Raw genomic sequence first — 17,127 nt, 5'->3', positions numbered from 1 at the left:
CGCCGCAACGCCCTCAGCCACGTACCGCAGACCTGCGTAACGACGGACACCAGCAGGAGCCGGTGTTGATTGCGCCACAACATAATCACTCAGTTCGTGTATGAAATCTCGTTATTTCCTTGTACAAGAATATTTTCTTTCCGTCTCCAAAATGTTCGTGTAAAAAAGGGCAGCTCTGCATTATTAGTCAAGTGATTTTTTTTTTGTCAACGTCACTTTTGTGTAGCTGACCTGTGTTGTGATTTATTGTAACTATGCATTTAATCATTTTTAAATGTTTGCCGACAAATCTTTGCCTCCCACTCTCACTGTTTATTCCAAGGGGTGACAAAACTACAGCTTTGCTGGAATTGAACAGTTGAGAAGAGAGAAGCTGCAGAGACCCGCACGTTGCAAGGGAAATGTGTTCATTCGTGTAGTATTCCAGTGTCACTTTTTTAATTAAATTGTAACAGCAATACAGAAAGTCTCGCTCGGGTAACACTGACATACCGGTATATGATTGCGATGTGTCTTATTATTAAACCAAGGATAACACCAGGGATGGATCAAACTGCTATGCAACGGGAGTCTTTATTTCCAACCCAGAGTTTAGCTAGTTGCAATGTTGCACGTCTGGAAAGCCAGCATGAACTGCAGATTTCTGGAGTCCTGACCCCGCAAGGGTAACGAGGCGCTTTGATTAGAATCACAGTCTCCGCTCCAGACCGGCCTTGCTTTTCTTTTTTCTTCTCGAAGCTGTTTTTTACACAAACAAGCTGAGTTATGCAAGCACACCATACCCTTAGGGTTCTGTGTATATATCTATGTATGTTTGTATGCATGCATGTATGTATGTAGCATGGTTTATTTGTGTTTGGTTCAATTAGATTAGCCAATAGAGTTAAATCTGAGATTAAGTAATTACATGTATTTTTAATTGGAATAATTAGATAGCTTTACAAACAACTGGGATTTTGATGGAGTACTACATTATTAACAGTGTGTTGTACTTCAGTTGTCATTACAAACAAAAGCAAGTGTTCCCCACCCTGCGTTATTTTGAATCTCCTACCTTTCTGCCGGCAGACCTTAAATCAGTAACGGTCTCTGTGGCGCCACCCAGAGGGTAGAAAGCATTATTGCAATTTCTATGCAACCCTTTGCTTCTTATCACCGTCCCCACGGCGCACCTTTTCACAAAGCGACAGTGTTTTATACACGACTGTGTCACTGCATTCCAAAACGCAAAGATATCTTTACTGTAATACAGACAGAACAAGGCAGATTCACAAAACACTAAAGAAAAATAATCAAACACATGTTTATTGTCCGGATTTGGCAAGTTCTGCTCTAAATTAGAATTCACTTACTCTATTCTGAATAAATAAATCTCATGGAATGGAAGGGGTGGGGCTATTAAACCGTGACGCCAGCTGCTTCTTAACTAGATGCAAGGTGTAAAATACCTATTCATGAAATAAATACGAATACACTGGACTTCATGCCGGTAACAAAACGTTTGCATGTATTATTCTTTCATGAATCGTTCTTGCCAAGAGCAGGCAGTGGCTTCAGAGCCCTTCTTAAGTAATTGCAGTGTTAACTACGTTAACGCACGCACTGACGCTGCTGAATGAACGGTGTGAGGCTGCTTGCAGCGTCCTTCGTGGTCTGGGGCGTTTCTGTCCCAGTTTGGACGAGGGACTCAGGGGGGCTCTGCCCGTTCCTTCCCCGATTCCTGCGCGGAGTGCCTGCCACAAGGAACAGGCTGTTAGCGGCGCCGCTCAGTGATTGGCTGCTCTCCCGCTCCCTGTTTCCGAGGGAACGCGGATTGTTATTGGCCTGCAGGGAAGTCACAAGACTCTTGGAAAAAAAAAAAATCCAATCCGGCAGGCAGGGAAAGCTTGAGACTCCGCTTCTGGGAACATGGTGAGTGTGTGCCGGGGAAGGGGTACAGATGGCACACACACACACACACACATATATATATATATATAGAGAGAGAGAGTGTGTGTGCGCGCTGTGTTTCTGTGTATAGCACGTCAGGAATAAAGGTGCGGCGCTTATGGTTTCTGAAGTGGTTATATATTTTTTGCTGCCACATTGTCATGCTGAGTGTTGCGTGCTGCACACACACTGCTTTCTTCGGTTCCACTCAACATTGCGAGGTGTTCGTGTGAAGTTGCGCTATCTGCTGTGTTTGAGTCAGTGTAAACAGACTCGGATACGAGCTTGATCAGCCACGGTGTGTATAGGTATAACAGGCTCAGGTGTGTCTTATTAAACTCATAGTAAAACCAGGAATGGAGGAAACTGCTATGCAAAGGGAGTCTTATTGCCATCCGTTCCACTAAATAATTTTCTAATCTTTGTTTCTGTTTTCTGAAGAGTGAATCGTTGGTTGTGTGCGATGTCGACGGAGAGTTAGTGGAGAAGTTAAGGCAGTTCCGTTTTCGGAAAGAAACCAGCAATGCTGCCATTATAAGTATGTTTTTGTTTTATTTTGTGTTTTTGTTTTATTTTGTGTCGTTGTTCTCCTTCAGTAACAGCACTGTTAAAATATTGACTTGTTTAACAGCGAGGAGACCGTGTTCATAAACACCCCAAAGCATCCAGCACCGCACCGCTGCATGACTGATTCATGGGAATGTAGACAGAGCAGAAGAAACCAAAATGTATTACTACTACTAATAATAATAATAATAATAATAACAACAACAACACTGGATCTTAAGAGTCATGGAGTGCAATACCTCCCTATCTATGATTGCTGGACCAAAGCAGATGAAGAAACCAGGTTGTGCACACTTGTTGTTTTCATCCACTTGTGATGGATCTTGGTATGGCCATTCCTTAGTTCTTCAGGCTTTATTATCTGACGATCTCAAAGGGATCCGTGCTGTGTTTGGTGACAGGTCAGCAGCAGTAACCCAGGGCTCTGTCTCAGTGCTGTGCTCTGCAGTGCTGGGTGCTCTGTCTCAGTGCTGTGCTCTGCAGTGCTGGGTGCTCTGGCTCAGTGCTGTGCTCTGCAGTGCTGGGTGCTCTGGCTCAGTGCTGTGCTCTGCAGTGCTGGGTGCTCTGGCTCAGTGCTGTGCTCTGCAGTGCTGGGTGCTCTGGCTCAGTGCTGTGCTCTGCAGTGCTGGGTGCTCTGTCTCAGTGCTGTGCTCTGCAGTGCTGGGTGCTCTGTCTCAGTGCTGTGCTCTGCAGTGCTGGGTGCTCTGTGCTCAGTGCTGTGCTCTGCAGTGCTGGGTGCTCTGTCTCAGTGCTGTGCTCTGCAGTGCTGGGTGCTCTGGCTCAGTGCTGTGCTCTGCAGTGCTGGGTGCTCTGGCTCAGTGCTGTGCTCTGCAGTGCTGGGTGCTCTGGCTCAGTGCTGTGCTCTGCAGTGCTGGGTGCTCTGTCTCAGTGCTGTGCTCTGCAGTGCTGGGTGCTCTGTCTGTGCTCAGTGCTGTGCTCTGCTCAGTGCTGGGTGCTCTGCCTCTCAGTGCTGGGTGCTCTGCTCAGTGCTGGGTGCTGGGTGCTGTCTGTGCTCTGCAGTGCTGGGTGCTGTCTCAGTGCTGTGCTCTGCAGTGCTGGGTGGTGCTGTGCTCTGCAGTGCTCTGCCTCAGTGCTGTGCTCTGCAGTGCTGGGTGCTCTGCCTCAGTGCTGTGCTCTGCAGTGCTGGGTGCTCTGCAGTGCTGGGTGCTCTGTGCTCAGTGCTGTGCTCTGCAGTGCTGGGTGCTGGGTGCTCTGGCTCAGTGCTGTGCTCTGCAGTGCTGGGTGCTCTGGCTCAGTGCTGTGCTCTGCAGTGCTGGGTGCTCTGGCTCAGTGCTGTGCTCTGCAGTGCTGGGTGCTCTGGCTCAGTGCTGTGCTCTGCAGTGCTGGGTGCTCTGCTCAGTGCTGTGCTCTGCAGTGCTGGGTGCTCTGCTCAGTGCTGTGCTCTGCAGTGCTGGGTGCTCTGTCTCAGTGCTGTGCTCTGCAGTGCTGGGTGCTCTGTCTCAGTGCTGTGCTCTGCAGTGCTGGGTGCTCTGTCTCAGTGCTGTGCTCTGCAGTGCTGGGTGCTCTGGCTCAGTGCTGTGCTCTGCAGTGCTGGGTGCTCTGTCTCAGTGCTGTGCTCTGCAGTGCTGGGTGCTCTGTCTCAGTGCTGTGCTCTGCAGTGCTGGGTGCTCTGTCTCAGTGCTGTGCTCTGCAGTGCTGGGTGCTGGAGGGTAGTCTGTGTTTGAAGGGATTCCAGGGATTCCTCTCAAATCTGTGTCCTATTTATTTTTTGCTTTCTTTTCCCAGTGAAGATTGACAAAGACAAACAGCTGGTCGTCTTGGACGAAGAGTACGAGGTCAGTGGGGGTGCGGGTTGCTGGACGCTAGTGTCCGTGTAGAGGGAGTGCAGTGCAGAGGGAGTGTAGTGCAGTATTGACAGTTTAAAGGGATGAGGCTCCTCAAGCCACAAAGCTACAGCTCTTGTCTTGATTGATAGGAATGATTTTTTTCCCCAAAGTCCGTTGTTTTTAAATAAATGTAGAAAAAACTGCATTAACATCCTAGAACAGTTTCACAAATACAAAGCAGGCTTTGAAATGTGTTCATGATTTCCAGCTTTGTGAGTAGAGCAAATGAAGAGAGTGATTTCATTTTACATTTTCTTTCCTCTTACTACTAGCTCATGCAGCATCATTATTCCCACCCACCCTTTCTTGTGCTGTAGTTGTGTTTGGCTATCTTGTCGTGCACCTGTTTGCTGTGCTCGTTGGGTTCGTTACACGCACATGCACATATGTAATGTGTGCTTGCTGCTTTCGTATTTTAGGACATTTCTCCAGATGACCTAAAGGATGAGCTTCCGGAAAGACAACCCAGATATCCTTTGAATAAGAAATGCCTTTGTGCTGTGTACACAGTGTGTATAACCCAGATAGCCTGTGTGCACAGTGTGTATAACCTAGATAGCCTGTGTGCACAGTGTGTATAACCCAGATAGCCTGTGTGCACAGTGTGTATAACCCAGATAGCCTGTGTGCACAGTGTGTGTAACCCAGATAGCCTGTGTGCACAGTGTGTATAACCCAGATAGCCTGTGTGCACAGTGTGTATAACCCAGATGTCCTATGTTCTGTGTATATTCTGCACTAGCTGGTGTAACTCTATAGCGCAGTACTACCCTGTGGAATGCAATATCCAGAGGGATTCCTGCTTGGATTTAGTGGACCTGTGCCACGCTGGGATGAGCCCCAGCTGGATGTTTCACGAACGTTGTAGCGTGCAGTGTCACTTCAGGGGTAATCTCAGGATACACAGGTGCCTGGTGCAGTCCGGGCTGATTTCTGTATTTCTTTTTCCCCCCCTGTGCTATAAAATGCTCTTATCGGTCATGTGTGTGCTGGTGTTGAGTTCAAACAGGTGCGTCTCCTTAACCGCAAGCACGTTCGTTATTTACAGCTACAAATACCAGCATGACGACGGCCGTGTTTCCTACCCTCTGTGCTTCATCTTCTCCAGCCCAGTCGGTAAGTCTCTTTTGAGCTCCTCCAGTCTTTATTTGTGTTGCATGGAGCTGGAGGTTCTTGATGTCCACTCAGAGAGCACGCTGGTAAAGGTCTGCATAGCCGCTACGCGGTCTGACCCCGGTCTCGACCACGGCGAGCGTGGCTCTCCTGCATGGGCTTTAAGACTGCCAGCCTCTGCCGGCTTGTTTTAGATTCTGTGCCTGTGGGTGTGTGTGTCTTTGGTTTGCTTCTTGGTTCTTTTACAACTTTTAAGAGGAATACAAGAATGTCGTGGTCTCTCAGTCAGTGGCCCTTAGGATCCAGCGTGTTTGTGTGTGTGAATCTTGTGACCCTCGTGCTCGGTGCGTCTGTGCATTAGCAACCCTGCCCTGTGTAGATGGGTAGCCATCGTTCTGCAAGCAAAGCTGCTGTTATTGTTGAGTTATCAAGTCCCTCCAGCACTCCACTGTCTCTCTGTACTAGCAGGGATTAGCAGGCACATATAGGAACCTGGTCCAGCGCACTGCTTTTTGGTTTTTTTGCTGACCTTTTGTTACAGTATTTGTATTATCCCAGCTAGCTGAGATCCCCTCCACTCACTCTGTGATATTAATGGGTTACAAAGCTCATTACTTTACCTTTGCGGTACCCTCTGGTGTGTGTGTGTGTGTGTGTGTGTGTATTATATATACACACACACACACACTGTTTGTTTTTTGTTGCAGGGTGCAAACCAGAACAGCAGATGATGTACGCAGGGAGCAAGAACAAGCTGGTGAAGACTGTGGAGCTGACGAAGGTAAGCACTCCCGACATGGGCGCTCCCTTTGTGGGTTCGTTTCCAGTGTGGAAATCCACCAGGTTGGGGTTTACTTTCTGCATTGGTTGAGAGTAAAGGTTTTGAATGGTCCCTAAGGTAATAAGCGAGGGATGTTTAGCCCGTATTATTAAAGATTATTATTTAATTTTGGAATAGTAGAAATTGTGTATGAAAGCATAATTAATTCTGTGAGTTTTTTTTTTCTCCCCTCCACACAGTTGCTGCTAGGTCTCTCCTCAGTATTATGTATGTTGGGGAAACTTTTGAAACCCAAATTGTCAAATCTCTGAATGGCTGAACTATGCCCTGGCTTGAATTATTATTATTATTATTATTATTATTATATTATTGTTATTATTATTATGATCAGAATGTAATAGAGAAGTGTGAAAGGCATGTTTTGTTTGGGTTTGTCAGGGTTTTCAGAACACAATAAACCAGCAATGTGCAATATGCACTGTGGAACATTCAGCTCCTGCCCGGGGACTGTGTTTGGAAGCAGCTTCAGCCCTGCAGAGCTGGCAGGCAGCGGAGTCCTTGTTGCTGGTCTCTGAAACCCAGGGTTGCAAATCCTGCAGATCATGAACCAGGATCCTGTACAGTTTTGAATTGTTCTATTTTTATTTTGTTCCAGGTGTTTGAAATCCGGAACACGGAGGACCTGACCGAGGAGTGGCTGCGTGAGAAACTGGGCTTCTTCGGGTAGAGGCTCTGCCCAAGCGGGGCGGGGCAAAGTGGAAGCACATGTTGCTGCACTGCCGGCATCTTTTCAAAGTTTTTGTCTGTGCAAACTTCAGAATCCCCCCCCCACCCCCTCCCCACATCATGAGTGGGAAGAGAGAGAAGAGCTCTGGTACGGCCGGTTTCACAGCCCCTGATTCACACTACCCTTAAACTGCCTGACCTCGGGTAACGGGAACTAATTGGGGCTGTGAAACCAGCCATCAGATTTGTAGCTGTGATAATGTTTACAGTGCAAACATGTATTCTGGCATTTTATTCCATTTTGGTTTCATATTTTTTCTCTAAATATGCTTCAATATTTAAATTTAAAAAATACCTTTTTTTTTTATTATTTTTTTTTAATTTCATTAATATTTAAGTTTAATTTAATGACTGTTAAACTGGGGTCCAGACCAGCATGTTGAGAGCGTGGTGCTGTTGTGATGGTGTCCTGACATCTGCAAGCTGTGGAACCACAGGCACGGAAACACGCTAAGAACATGCTTTATACTGTCACTGTGGCAATATAATACGGGGAGAGAAATGGTGAACTACTGCAGCCCTTTACAAATATTATCATCCATTGCTGTAAGAGATTTACAATATTTCTATTGTTTTCAGAATTCTGGAAAAAAAAAAAAAAAATTATATTTGAAAAGTAGGACAGTAAGGTTTTTTTTTGGGAAGGTGTGACATTTTAGTTTGGGTTCAAGGTTTTCTAACAAATAAACTAGCGATTGGCAGTATAGACAGATTTGTGTTTGCTGACAGTCCTAAAAAACTACATTTCCCATGATCCTTTTATTTGTGGGGTGCCCGGGACAAAGCATTAAAGCAGGTCCTTAATCACAGGACTACAATCAAATCAATGGGAGGCTTTAATGGGGCAAATGGAAATAAAAATCCTAACTGCTAAGTATTTTAAACATTTAATCCAAAAATCTGTTCATGGGGTCGTGTAGATCTCTTCTGCTCTTCCAAGCTAATGATCTGTAGAGCAGGAGATCTGTTCTGGAAGAACACATTCTTTCCCTTGAATTACTTCCTCATAAAAATAGTGTCATTGTGAGGACAATGGGTTCTTATTAGTATTGTTCTTGAGGTGGGGTTTAGGTGCATGCTGTGACATTCAAATGCATGCCCCCTCCACATTCAGCACAGCACAGTCGAACCAAGCCACTCCCTGTGTTTTGAGTGCACAAGGACTTCATAGCTTAGCAGTAATGCATGTTTGAACACCTTAAGAGTATTAGTTGCAAAAATCCTCAACCCTAAGGGACTGGTTGTAAACATGATCAATAATACTTTTCATCTTCATACTTTGACCCTGTGTTTCTCCTTGTGTCCAGCACACAGAACCTTAAAAGCAAATATAAAAATACCTTTCAGACTGTTTGCAGTAAGCCAGGCTGGCAGTGTGTTCATTTTCATATCATGTTACTCTGTTCATGCTTGTATTTAACTGACTAAACAGGACCTTTAAGTGGTCCAGCTGGGTTTAGTTTGACCGAACCACTTTGGGTTTGAAATGAAGTGTTGAGTTACAGACAGGTTTACTGGTGTCTGATGATACTGTCATTAATAAACACACTTCCAGATTTCTTTCTTTACATGCCCAGACCTGTATTAAAATGTTATAATGCTGTGTTTGAGGGGATTAGAAAAAAAAAAAAGTTTTCTTTTGAGTTTTTATGTATTTCAGTTAGTGTAATGCACATGTATTGCTAATTCCAGACTTGCTTTGAGTTTTAAAAGGCTCTTTGTCCGGCTAATCTTTCTGTGCAGATGTTTGCCATCGAACTTTGGGACCTGACGATGTGAAATCTTTTGTAATTTGCAACGTACTGTACCAACAATATAATGTGACTGGATGCAAAAACGTAAAATAAATAAAATATAAATAAAAAAAAAACACAACAACATGTGAATTGCTTTCAGTTTATGTATGTATGCATGCATGCATGGAAAAAACAGAAAGGAGATATATCCGTTAAATATATATACGGTTTATAATACTGGGTGTGAGACGCTTGAATAGGATAAGCTTTGGGAACGCAGCCAGTAAGCCGCTGCTGCTTCCCCGTTATGTAAGCGCATGTGTGCAGGTCTCGCCGGGTCTCGCGTTGTTTGACGCGCTCTCCTCTCTCCGAGTCTCACAGTGAAAGATGGCGTTCACGTTTGCGGCCTTTTGTTATATGCTGGCATTGCTGCTCACAGCGGCACTCATCTTCTTCGCCATCTGGCACGTAAGTATTTAGAAGCGGCTCGTTTCGGAGGGATAACGACCGGGGCACATCTTTGCTTCGGATTTCGTTGCTTCTGCCGTTAATAAAGGCTCCACCCGGAATGAATGACACATCTGCACGGTCCCGGACACGGGTTACTTATCAGTATTGCAAATAGCTCCTTTATCTTTGAAATGGGTGTTAGCAGTCATGCACTGACCGTATTATTCTTCTTATTGTTGTTGTTGTTATGATTGTTATTGATAATGCTAGTACTAGTATTTCTTGATCGTGTTGATCGCACAATTTAATCAAAGCGTGTGTTTGTTTAACTTGCGATCTTGCAATCTAATTGACCGGTACTTGTAAAATATCCAATGCTGGCTTCACGCTCTCGGTAAGGACATGTCTACGTCTTGTCTAGCTGGACTAAGTTACTGTACTTACTATTGAAGTGAACTGTGTCTTTCACTTTGCTTGCCGGGTCATTGAGTTTCTTGACAATTTAGAAAGTGTTTTTTGAGGACATTCATTTACCTAAGATATTGTTACTCCCAGGATGCACTGAGAGATCCCATAGTCCTATGAAAAACGGCCATGCATATTTGCAACACACTGGATTTAGTAATCCACGCCCCTCCCTATACGTTGTAGCCGTGCTTGCACGTCGTTTTCTCTGGGTAATGTTAGTCTAAGAGATTTGGAAAAGCATGGGGAAATTCCCTTTACAAAATACAGCAAATGACATGTTTTGAGATGCTGAACCGGTGCGTGTTTAGGGTCCTAATTCCGAATATTGCGTTGATCATGTCTGGTGCCCTACATGGTCTGAACTCTATCACTGTTTAGTTGTGCACCAGTCTTCTCCAGACTGTTCTCATGCACTCCTAGACTCCCATTTAGGATTGCATGTGGCTGTAATCTGTTTGATTGTATGCAAATATTTACAACTTCAGGAGCTGTGTGTTTGTCCCACACTCATGAGGATCTTGTCTGACGCACTGGTTTTGTTTCTGGGGCTGCTAGTTATTCTAACATCTCCCTTACAAAACATTACTCCAGCTTCTGCTGCTTTATCCCTTTGTAAAAGCACCTGTGTTGAGTTACACAGCCGGGTGTCATTTGTGGTTAGATTTGTGGGAGGCTGTTGTTCACTGCCTGCCGATCAAATCTGTTGAGCAAAAGCCAAAACATTCGAGCGATGTCTGAAAAGCGGGAGATGCACTAGATTTAGTTTTGCACGTTGCTTGAGCTTCGTCTTCGTTTTTATCTAGAATGCATGCATGAGATTTTTAAGAATTAATTTTCATTGTTCTGTTTTCGTTTCAGATTATAGCATTTGATGAGCTAAAGACGGACTACAAGAACCCTATAGACCAATGCAACACGTTGAATCCTGTGAGTACTGACTTCCAGCACCGGGAGTGAATTCCTCATGATCTTTCTGTTCTGACAGCTTGCTGAAATCTGTCTGATGTGCTCTTTTCTTTAGTCTGTATCTTTTGCTGAAAGGCTGCCCTAGTACTTCTGTACTAGTAGACGTGACGCTGCTGCTGCTGCACTGTCGAGCTTGTTCTTCTGACTGTTTAATCTGCTAGTGATCTTGTCACCTGGCAGACGCTAACGTTCTTTCAATCTGATTTATGCATTTCTTTTGTTTTTTGGCACAAAGACAGTTGAAAAGGTCAAAAAGATTAAGAGAGTCAGACTTGCCTTGAAGGTTTGTACAGACTTTGAGTTTAAACACCCTCTCAGTGTCATTGATTTTGTTTTTATTTATTTATTTTCCCCCTCAGTCTGCCGTCTACACGTGGGAGTGTTTTGCAAATGTTTTTTCAGTTAACGATTTTCCAGATTTTTCCAGCCTTGCACCCAGCTTTTCCTGGGCATCTCAATCCTGCTTGAAAGGCAATGCCTCTTGCAGGAACAAACATATTATTAAATATTCACATAGCATCACACAACCGGTTACCAACCTTTTATACTCTAGACCTTTTAGATTGTGGTTGAATTTTCCAAACTTGTTTCTTTCCAGTAGAGATCAGAAACCTTTTTTTTTTTTTTTTTAAATAGGGATAAGGTGGGGGGGAATCTCAGTGTATTGGATTTGAATCCCCTGGCAGTCCTGCTTTTTAAAATAATGCCTTCAGCTGCAGCTTGTGCCAAAACACAACTTGTGTCCTTCACAATGAGGCCTGATAAGAGCAGGATGTTGACTGAAAAGACTTGCAAATGCTCTAAACCTGCATGATTTGATACAAATCTCCATCGTTTGCTTCCAGTCCATTGCACCAAACACGCAGAAGCAAAACTGTAGCAGCAGCATGTTGCTCTTGAGGTGTGAAGGTTAGGTGAGAGAAGGTGAATGGGCTGGACCAGGAGCAGTCCAGGATTGTCAATGCAGGAGAACTACAGTCAATATGCATTGATATTGGAGAGTTACTGTATTTCATTGCAGGTCTGGTATCACCTATAGCAAGCCTTGTGTTCACTGCACTGAGACCTGCCTTCAGTACTGTACATGCTCATTGATTTGGTTGAAGTTAAGGATGCCACGGGCTGCTACTCTGCATCCCATTAGTAAAAAATTGAATTTAGTGGGATTGACTAACCTAGGTTTAGGTATAATCTGCAATCTCCAAATCCTAATACATTTTAATCACACTTGCATTGCACCATCACAGTGTAGCCCAAGAGTTGTTCATCTAAGATTCAAGTAGTTTTAGTGATTTTTATAGCTAGCTATTCCAGTGCATTGCAGAGATGGAAGTCAAAAGTAAGTTAGTAACAGATCTCTTGAATAAGGAGTCTAGTAAACCAAGAACCTGGGACAAATGCAAGCCCCCAGACCCTATCCTCATACTTCACATAATGTACATCTGGTACAAGCCATCTGGTAGCTGTGTCTCAGTGCTAGTGCTCTTAACTGATTCCTGGCTCTGGTATGTTAGGCTTAAAGAAGGAACCACTTCAAGATAATGAAACAATTCAATAAATCTTACCTGCTTTGCACAGAAGCTCTGTCACATCAAACCAGTGCGGTACAGCTTTCCTCCAGCACTTAAAGAATAATTTTTTGATTGAAACAAAGTCAGCTTCATTTCCCTGATGACTCCTGTGCAGACCGTGCTGCCTCGTTTAGGAGGCGCACGTGGCTGTAAACGTGGAGTTTGCAGCTCAGTTTTAGTCCTGATCACCCAGGGGCTTGTTTTTAAAGGACACAGAGGGCTGCTGATCAAAGTCCTTAAAGAGACAGAACCCTGTGCAGGGCTCTCACTGGAGGGTTTCACTGATGAAAAAGTTATTGCTCGATTCCAGTCTTTTTTGAATTGCTATCTTCTTGTGATTATTAATTAAAGTTAGCAGTTTGTGAAACATTTTTAAGACAGGGTTTAGAAGTGTCCCGTGAGCCCATGCAGGGGTCAGGTTTGGGGGATTTTTCCATTTGTTGTGTGCATTTGAAACTGATGGAAATTGAGCTGAGCTGAGCTGTGTAGTCCTTGGTACTTTTTGCATAGGACATAAATGTTGTTAATCTCAATGATGGCTGCTTCTCTGAGACAAAAGGTGCAAATCCGGTGTTCTGCTGAGAATCGTTTTTACTGTGTTTACCTCGCATGCACCCACAGTGTGTTTTGCATTCAAAGATATCCCTACAGATTTTGGGAACACACATTCCCAAATCATTTTTCATTTTTTATTGCTATATTTCCTTTAGTTAACTTTTATTCTGAAACTGTAGAGGATCGCAGGTGTGCTTCTCCACCAGTGCACAGATGGTTAGGCACAGTGCTGTAGAATTCAATAGAGCCCTGATCATTCTACTGTACATGCACACACAGTCTTTGGAAACTGATCTCTTCTGTCTTTTATTCTGCAGGGTATTTTTGGAGGATAGTTAGATGCGTTTAAATAGGTCAGGAATGCTGGAAAACTAGCAAACTGCCAGTATCCTCAACTTATTTTATCTGCATTCTTTTCTGTGTATACTCTTCTGCTGGAATTTATTTATTTATTCAATCCTGGGCTGATACAGAATAGTGGAATATCAAATGCAGGCTTTCGATTTCTTAGGCAAAATTAGTGTTATTACAATTTTACAATCTCCTGCTCTTCATTGTATTTCCCTTGCCGGTGTCTTGTGTTGTATGACTGTGTTCAGCAGTGCGATGCACATCTGAAGCCCCTGTGTGTTTCCAGGGGGCTGCATGCAGGGCTGAGGGGGGCGACTCCCTGTTCAGTGCATGGCATCCTCATTCAGACTCTACACCAGCACTGATGCTGCTGCACTGCAACATTTCTGTCCTATAGGATTGACCTGGCCTGGGGGGTTCTGTGTCTGAATGCACGTTTTGCACCATGCTACCAGCGAGGTGCAGTGATTTGAGCTTTCATTGACAGCATTGTAACCTTCCTTGTGCCACCTTGTATTCCAGCGCACAGAGAACTAAATTTAAAAAAAAGGAAAAACTGCAATTGGGTTGCACAGTAATATGAAGAAAATACAACTTGTGCTATACAGTGTTAACACTGCAGACCTTTAGACAGGTCTAGGAAAGACAACAGCTCAGACTGCAGTGTGGTGCAGTACAGAGTCATTTACAGTAAAGCCTCTATTTCACTACCCTGTATATTCCCCACACACATCTCCTATATATTTTGCATTCAAAGATATCCTGACAGATGTTGCAACTTGTGTTGCCCCCCAGTGCTGAATGAGTCACAGATTCATCCCCAGGGGTCTGGATAATAATAATAATAAATGAAACCTCAGTGAAACACCTCAAACGTGGTCTTTTTTTTAACGTTGATAAGACTGATCTGCTGCCTTCCCACACACAGATAGCAAGAGGCTTCTGCAAATCTCTGGATTTGCCAGTGATTTTTGTTTGTTCAGATCTAGTAATCCCTCTCGCCTGTGTTGGCTGCTTGCTTGTATAATCCTCTCATGATTCGGCAGTGTGTTATGGGAGCAGTAGCTCCCCTCCAGTACTGGTGTAATGGTGTTCTATGTAATGATGGCAGAGTTGCTCATGTGTTCTCTGCTCATTTCAGCTGGTGCTCCCAGAGTACCTGATCCATGTGTTCTTCTGCATCATGTTCCTGTGTGCGACGGAGTGGCTATCGCTGGGACTCAACATGCCGCTGCTCGCCTACCACGTGTGGAGGTACGCCTTGTATACACCATTCGTACTTCACAGCTTCCACGCTTTCGCAGTGTGAACCCTGCTCCCATAGTCTTGAACTCTCTGCTGTGTGTTTCACATTGTATCTGGTACTAATGAAACCGGGAGTGGCTTCTTTGGGCCTTTTGGATCGGACGAGTTCCTGTTCTTTACGTGTTATTTGAGATCTGGATGTGGTTTGAATCTGGAGTGCTGTTTCTGTGTAGGTGTGTGCCGGAGTCTCACCACTGCCTGTGCTCCCTCCCCTCCCCCAGGTACATGAGCAGGCCGGTAATGAGCGGCCCTGGCCTCTACGATCCCACCACAATCATGAACGCTGACATTCTAGCATTCTGTCAAAAAGAGGGCTGGTGCAAGCTTGCTTTTTACCTGCTGTCCTTTTTCTACTATCTCTACGGGTAAGTTTGTCTTCGTTCTATTACTGTGAACATCAAGGTAGTGACAGCGAGAAACTCTCCTTGACTCCACTAGAGGGAGCATTGGTAGGTGGTGATGCCATCTAGTGAGATCTGAGGAAGCTGCACCTTTTTAGATTCTAGGTAACTTCATCCAGGCCAGGTGTGACCTAATTCAGTATGAATGTGACAATAGCATATTTGAAATTCTCTTCTACCAATGAAAAGGCATGAAGACAGGGGTGGTTTAGTTATGGATAAATTATTTAAGGGGCACACAGATCACTGTAGCAGTCTTCCTTTTAACTCCTGTAGCTCTGACCAGCTTTGAACTTCTCAATCTTCCCAACCACCAAGTTGAAGACTCGCACTTTTCTTTCAGCAGCCCCAGATATAAATAAAATAACTTACGTCCACAGTTGTCCGCAGCAGAGAATACTGTCTCGTTTTACAGTCCTGTTTCGTTAACACTTGTCGTCTCTTCTTTTAAATTGCAGAATGATCTACGTTCTGGTGAGCTCCTAAAACCAGCTTGGCTGTAGTCATGGGGGGAGGGGGGGTTGGGAAAGAGGAAATAAATAAATACAAAAACAAACAAAACTGCATCAAAACTAAATGCAAACTACACCAATCCACTGGCGATCTGCAGGGAAGAGCCACGCTTTCTATTTGTGGAAGATTTTGCCTACGCAGTCAAAACAACAGTAATAATAATGGAACCGACAACCCCAGCTGTCCCTCTTCATCACTGAGGAAATGAGTTCTCCTGCTTCTTAAAGAAATCTTGTTGCCCGAGCTTCATCCTTCCTTTTTGCAGCCCATCATGTCAGAGACTATTGAAGATGTTTGGGACTTTAGATCATTATTTAGTTATTTTGATTATTTTGATGGAAATTTAAACTCAATATTCGATATTGCCTTTATTGTTTTTCCTTTCTCGTATTTAACTTTTATCAACAATCGCTGATCCTGATTGTACTTTGATGTGACAGAAGTTTGGGGGTTTTTTTGTGCGTGTGTCTACTATTCTTCTTGATGCTTGGCATGTTAGCAGTAGATCAAGACCACAACCACATTGCTGTAATAAATTGTAAGGAGCAATCTTTTTACACAATGATTTATTTTGTGCATCTTTTGAACTCCACTCAAGTGACTATCAGTAGTGTGTGTGGCTCAGACTGTTTTATATTAAAAAAAAAAAAAAAAAGCGAGCCATGCTGCTTTTGCTTGTTTTGTTTTTTGCGTTTGACTGATGTGGCATCCATAACAGAACAGTTCAATATCCTGATCTTTTTGCTGGGCTGGTGTAAACCTCTTTCTACCTGGTTCGATGAAACGAGCATCAAGACCATTTAGTTTTGTCAAAATACACTCCAGCAGGGGGCTCCTGAGTGGCACATCCACTAAAGATGCGCCCTCCAGCCTGGACGTCACAGTTGGACTCCAGGCTATTCCTGGGAGTTCCCAAGGGGTGGCACACAATTGTCCATGCGCCGCCTGGGGGGGGAGGGGTGTGTGTTTGGGTTGGCCAGGGTGTCCTTGGCTCACCGCTCACCAGCGACCCCTGTAGTCTGGCTGGGCACCTGCGGGCTTGCCTGTAAGCTGCCTAGAGCTGCGTTGTCCTCTGACTCTTTAGCTCTGAGGTGTGTGAAAGAAGCGGTCAGCTGACGCCGCATGCTTCGGAGGACAGCGTGTGTTCATCGTCGCCGCTCCCAAGTCAGCGCAGGGGTGGTAGCGGTGAGCTGAGCCTAAAAATAATGGGGTATTCCAAATTGGGGAGAAAATAATAAAAACAATTACCAACTATTAAATTTAAATAAATACACTCCAGCTAGTCTGAAGGATGAAAAGCCCATAGACCCTGATTAGCACTAATACTGGAAAACCCAATGTTATTGCAGGTGAGTTAATCCTGAGATTAGTGCTAATCATGGTCTGTGAAACCAGTCGCAAATGTTCTTTAGAATTAAACTGGCTTTATAGATATTATTATAGTATCATGTGGTAAAGTTGTTAATCCAGCAGCTTGATAAGAAGTGGGAGTGTGCACTTTGGGATTGAAGGTAAAAATGTAAAAATATTTTACCTGCACTCAGCAATTCCTGATTTGTCACAAATAATATTTTTTTACTGATTTGTGGTGACAATCCCTTTTAAATTTGTAGTAATAATAATATTGCAAGTTTTAAGTGAACTGGACCAGTTCTCATTTCCTGGTTTAACTGACGTCGAACGAGCAACATCCTGAAACTAAACTAAGAGCAGCGTACAGATCAGACTGTTCAGGCACTGGGCTGCCACGTCCAGCTGCTGGGAGCATAGCCTGCTGTGTCACAAAAC

At 44.2% G+C, this 17,127-nt stretch overlaps 2 protein-coding genes across 3 annotated transcripts; both read left to right on the top strand.

The window, feature by feature from the left end:
• The first annotated feature begins 1,811 nt into the window (after nucleotides 1-1,811).
• Nucleotides 1,812-8,898, top strand: LOC121324794 (glia maturation factor beta). 2 transcript variants are annotated; one of them, XM_041266974.1, is made up of 7 exons: nucleotides 1,812-1,911; nucleotides 2,371-2,467; nucleotides 4,243-4,292; nucleotides 4,763-4,812; nucleotides 5,377-5,459; nucleotides 6,164-6,237; nucleotides 6,893-8,898. In XM_041266974.1, exons 1-7 carry the CDS (start codon nucleotides 1,909-1,911, stop codon nucleotides 6,962-6,964), a joined length of 429 nt encoding a protein of 142 aa, XP_041122908.1. In that variant the 5' UTR covers nucleotides 1,812-1,908; the 3' UTR covers nucleotides 6,965-8,898. The 2 variants fall into 2 exon arrangements, with proteins under 2 accessions (XP_041122908.1, XP_041122909.1); XM_041266975.1 differs by lacking the exon at nucleotides 1,812-1,911 and adding an exon at nucleotides 2,019-2,036.
• Nucleotides 8,899-9,105: 207 nt separating this feature from the next.
• On the top strand, nucleotides 9,106-16,316 carry cnih1 (cornichon family AMPA receptor auxiliary protein 1). The gene is made up of 5 exons (XM_041266915.1): nucleotides 9,106-9,227; nucleotides 10,536-10,604; nucleotides 14,262-14,374; nucleotides 14,647-14,790; nucleotides 15,285-16,316. The coding sequence occupies exons 1-5, from the start codon at nucleotides 9,147-9,149 to the stop codon at nucleotides 15,310-15,312; spliced, it is 435 nt and encodes a 144-aa protein (XP_041122849.1). The 5' UTR covers nucleotides 9,106-9,146; the 3' UTR covers nucleotides 15,313-16,316.
• The last annotated feature ends 811 nt before the right edge of the window (nucleotides 16,317-17,127 follow it).

Source organism: Polyodon spathula, chromosome 12, assembly GCF_017654505.1.
Source record: "Polyodon spathula isolate WHYD16114869_AA chromosome 12, ASM1765450v1, whole genome shotgun sequence".
In the NCBI taxonomy this organism is placed as follows: domain Eukaryota; kingdom Metazoa; phylum Chordata; class Actinopteri; order Acipenseriformes; family Polyodontidae; genus Polyodon; species Polyodon spathula.
This window is presented reverse-complemented; position numbering and strand designations above follow the sequence as displayed.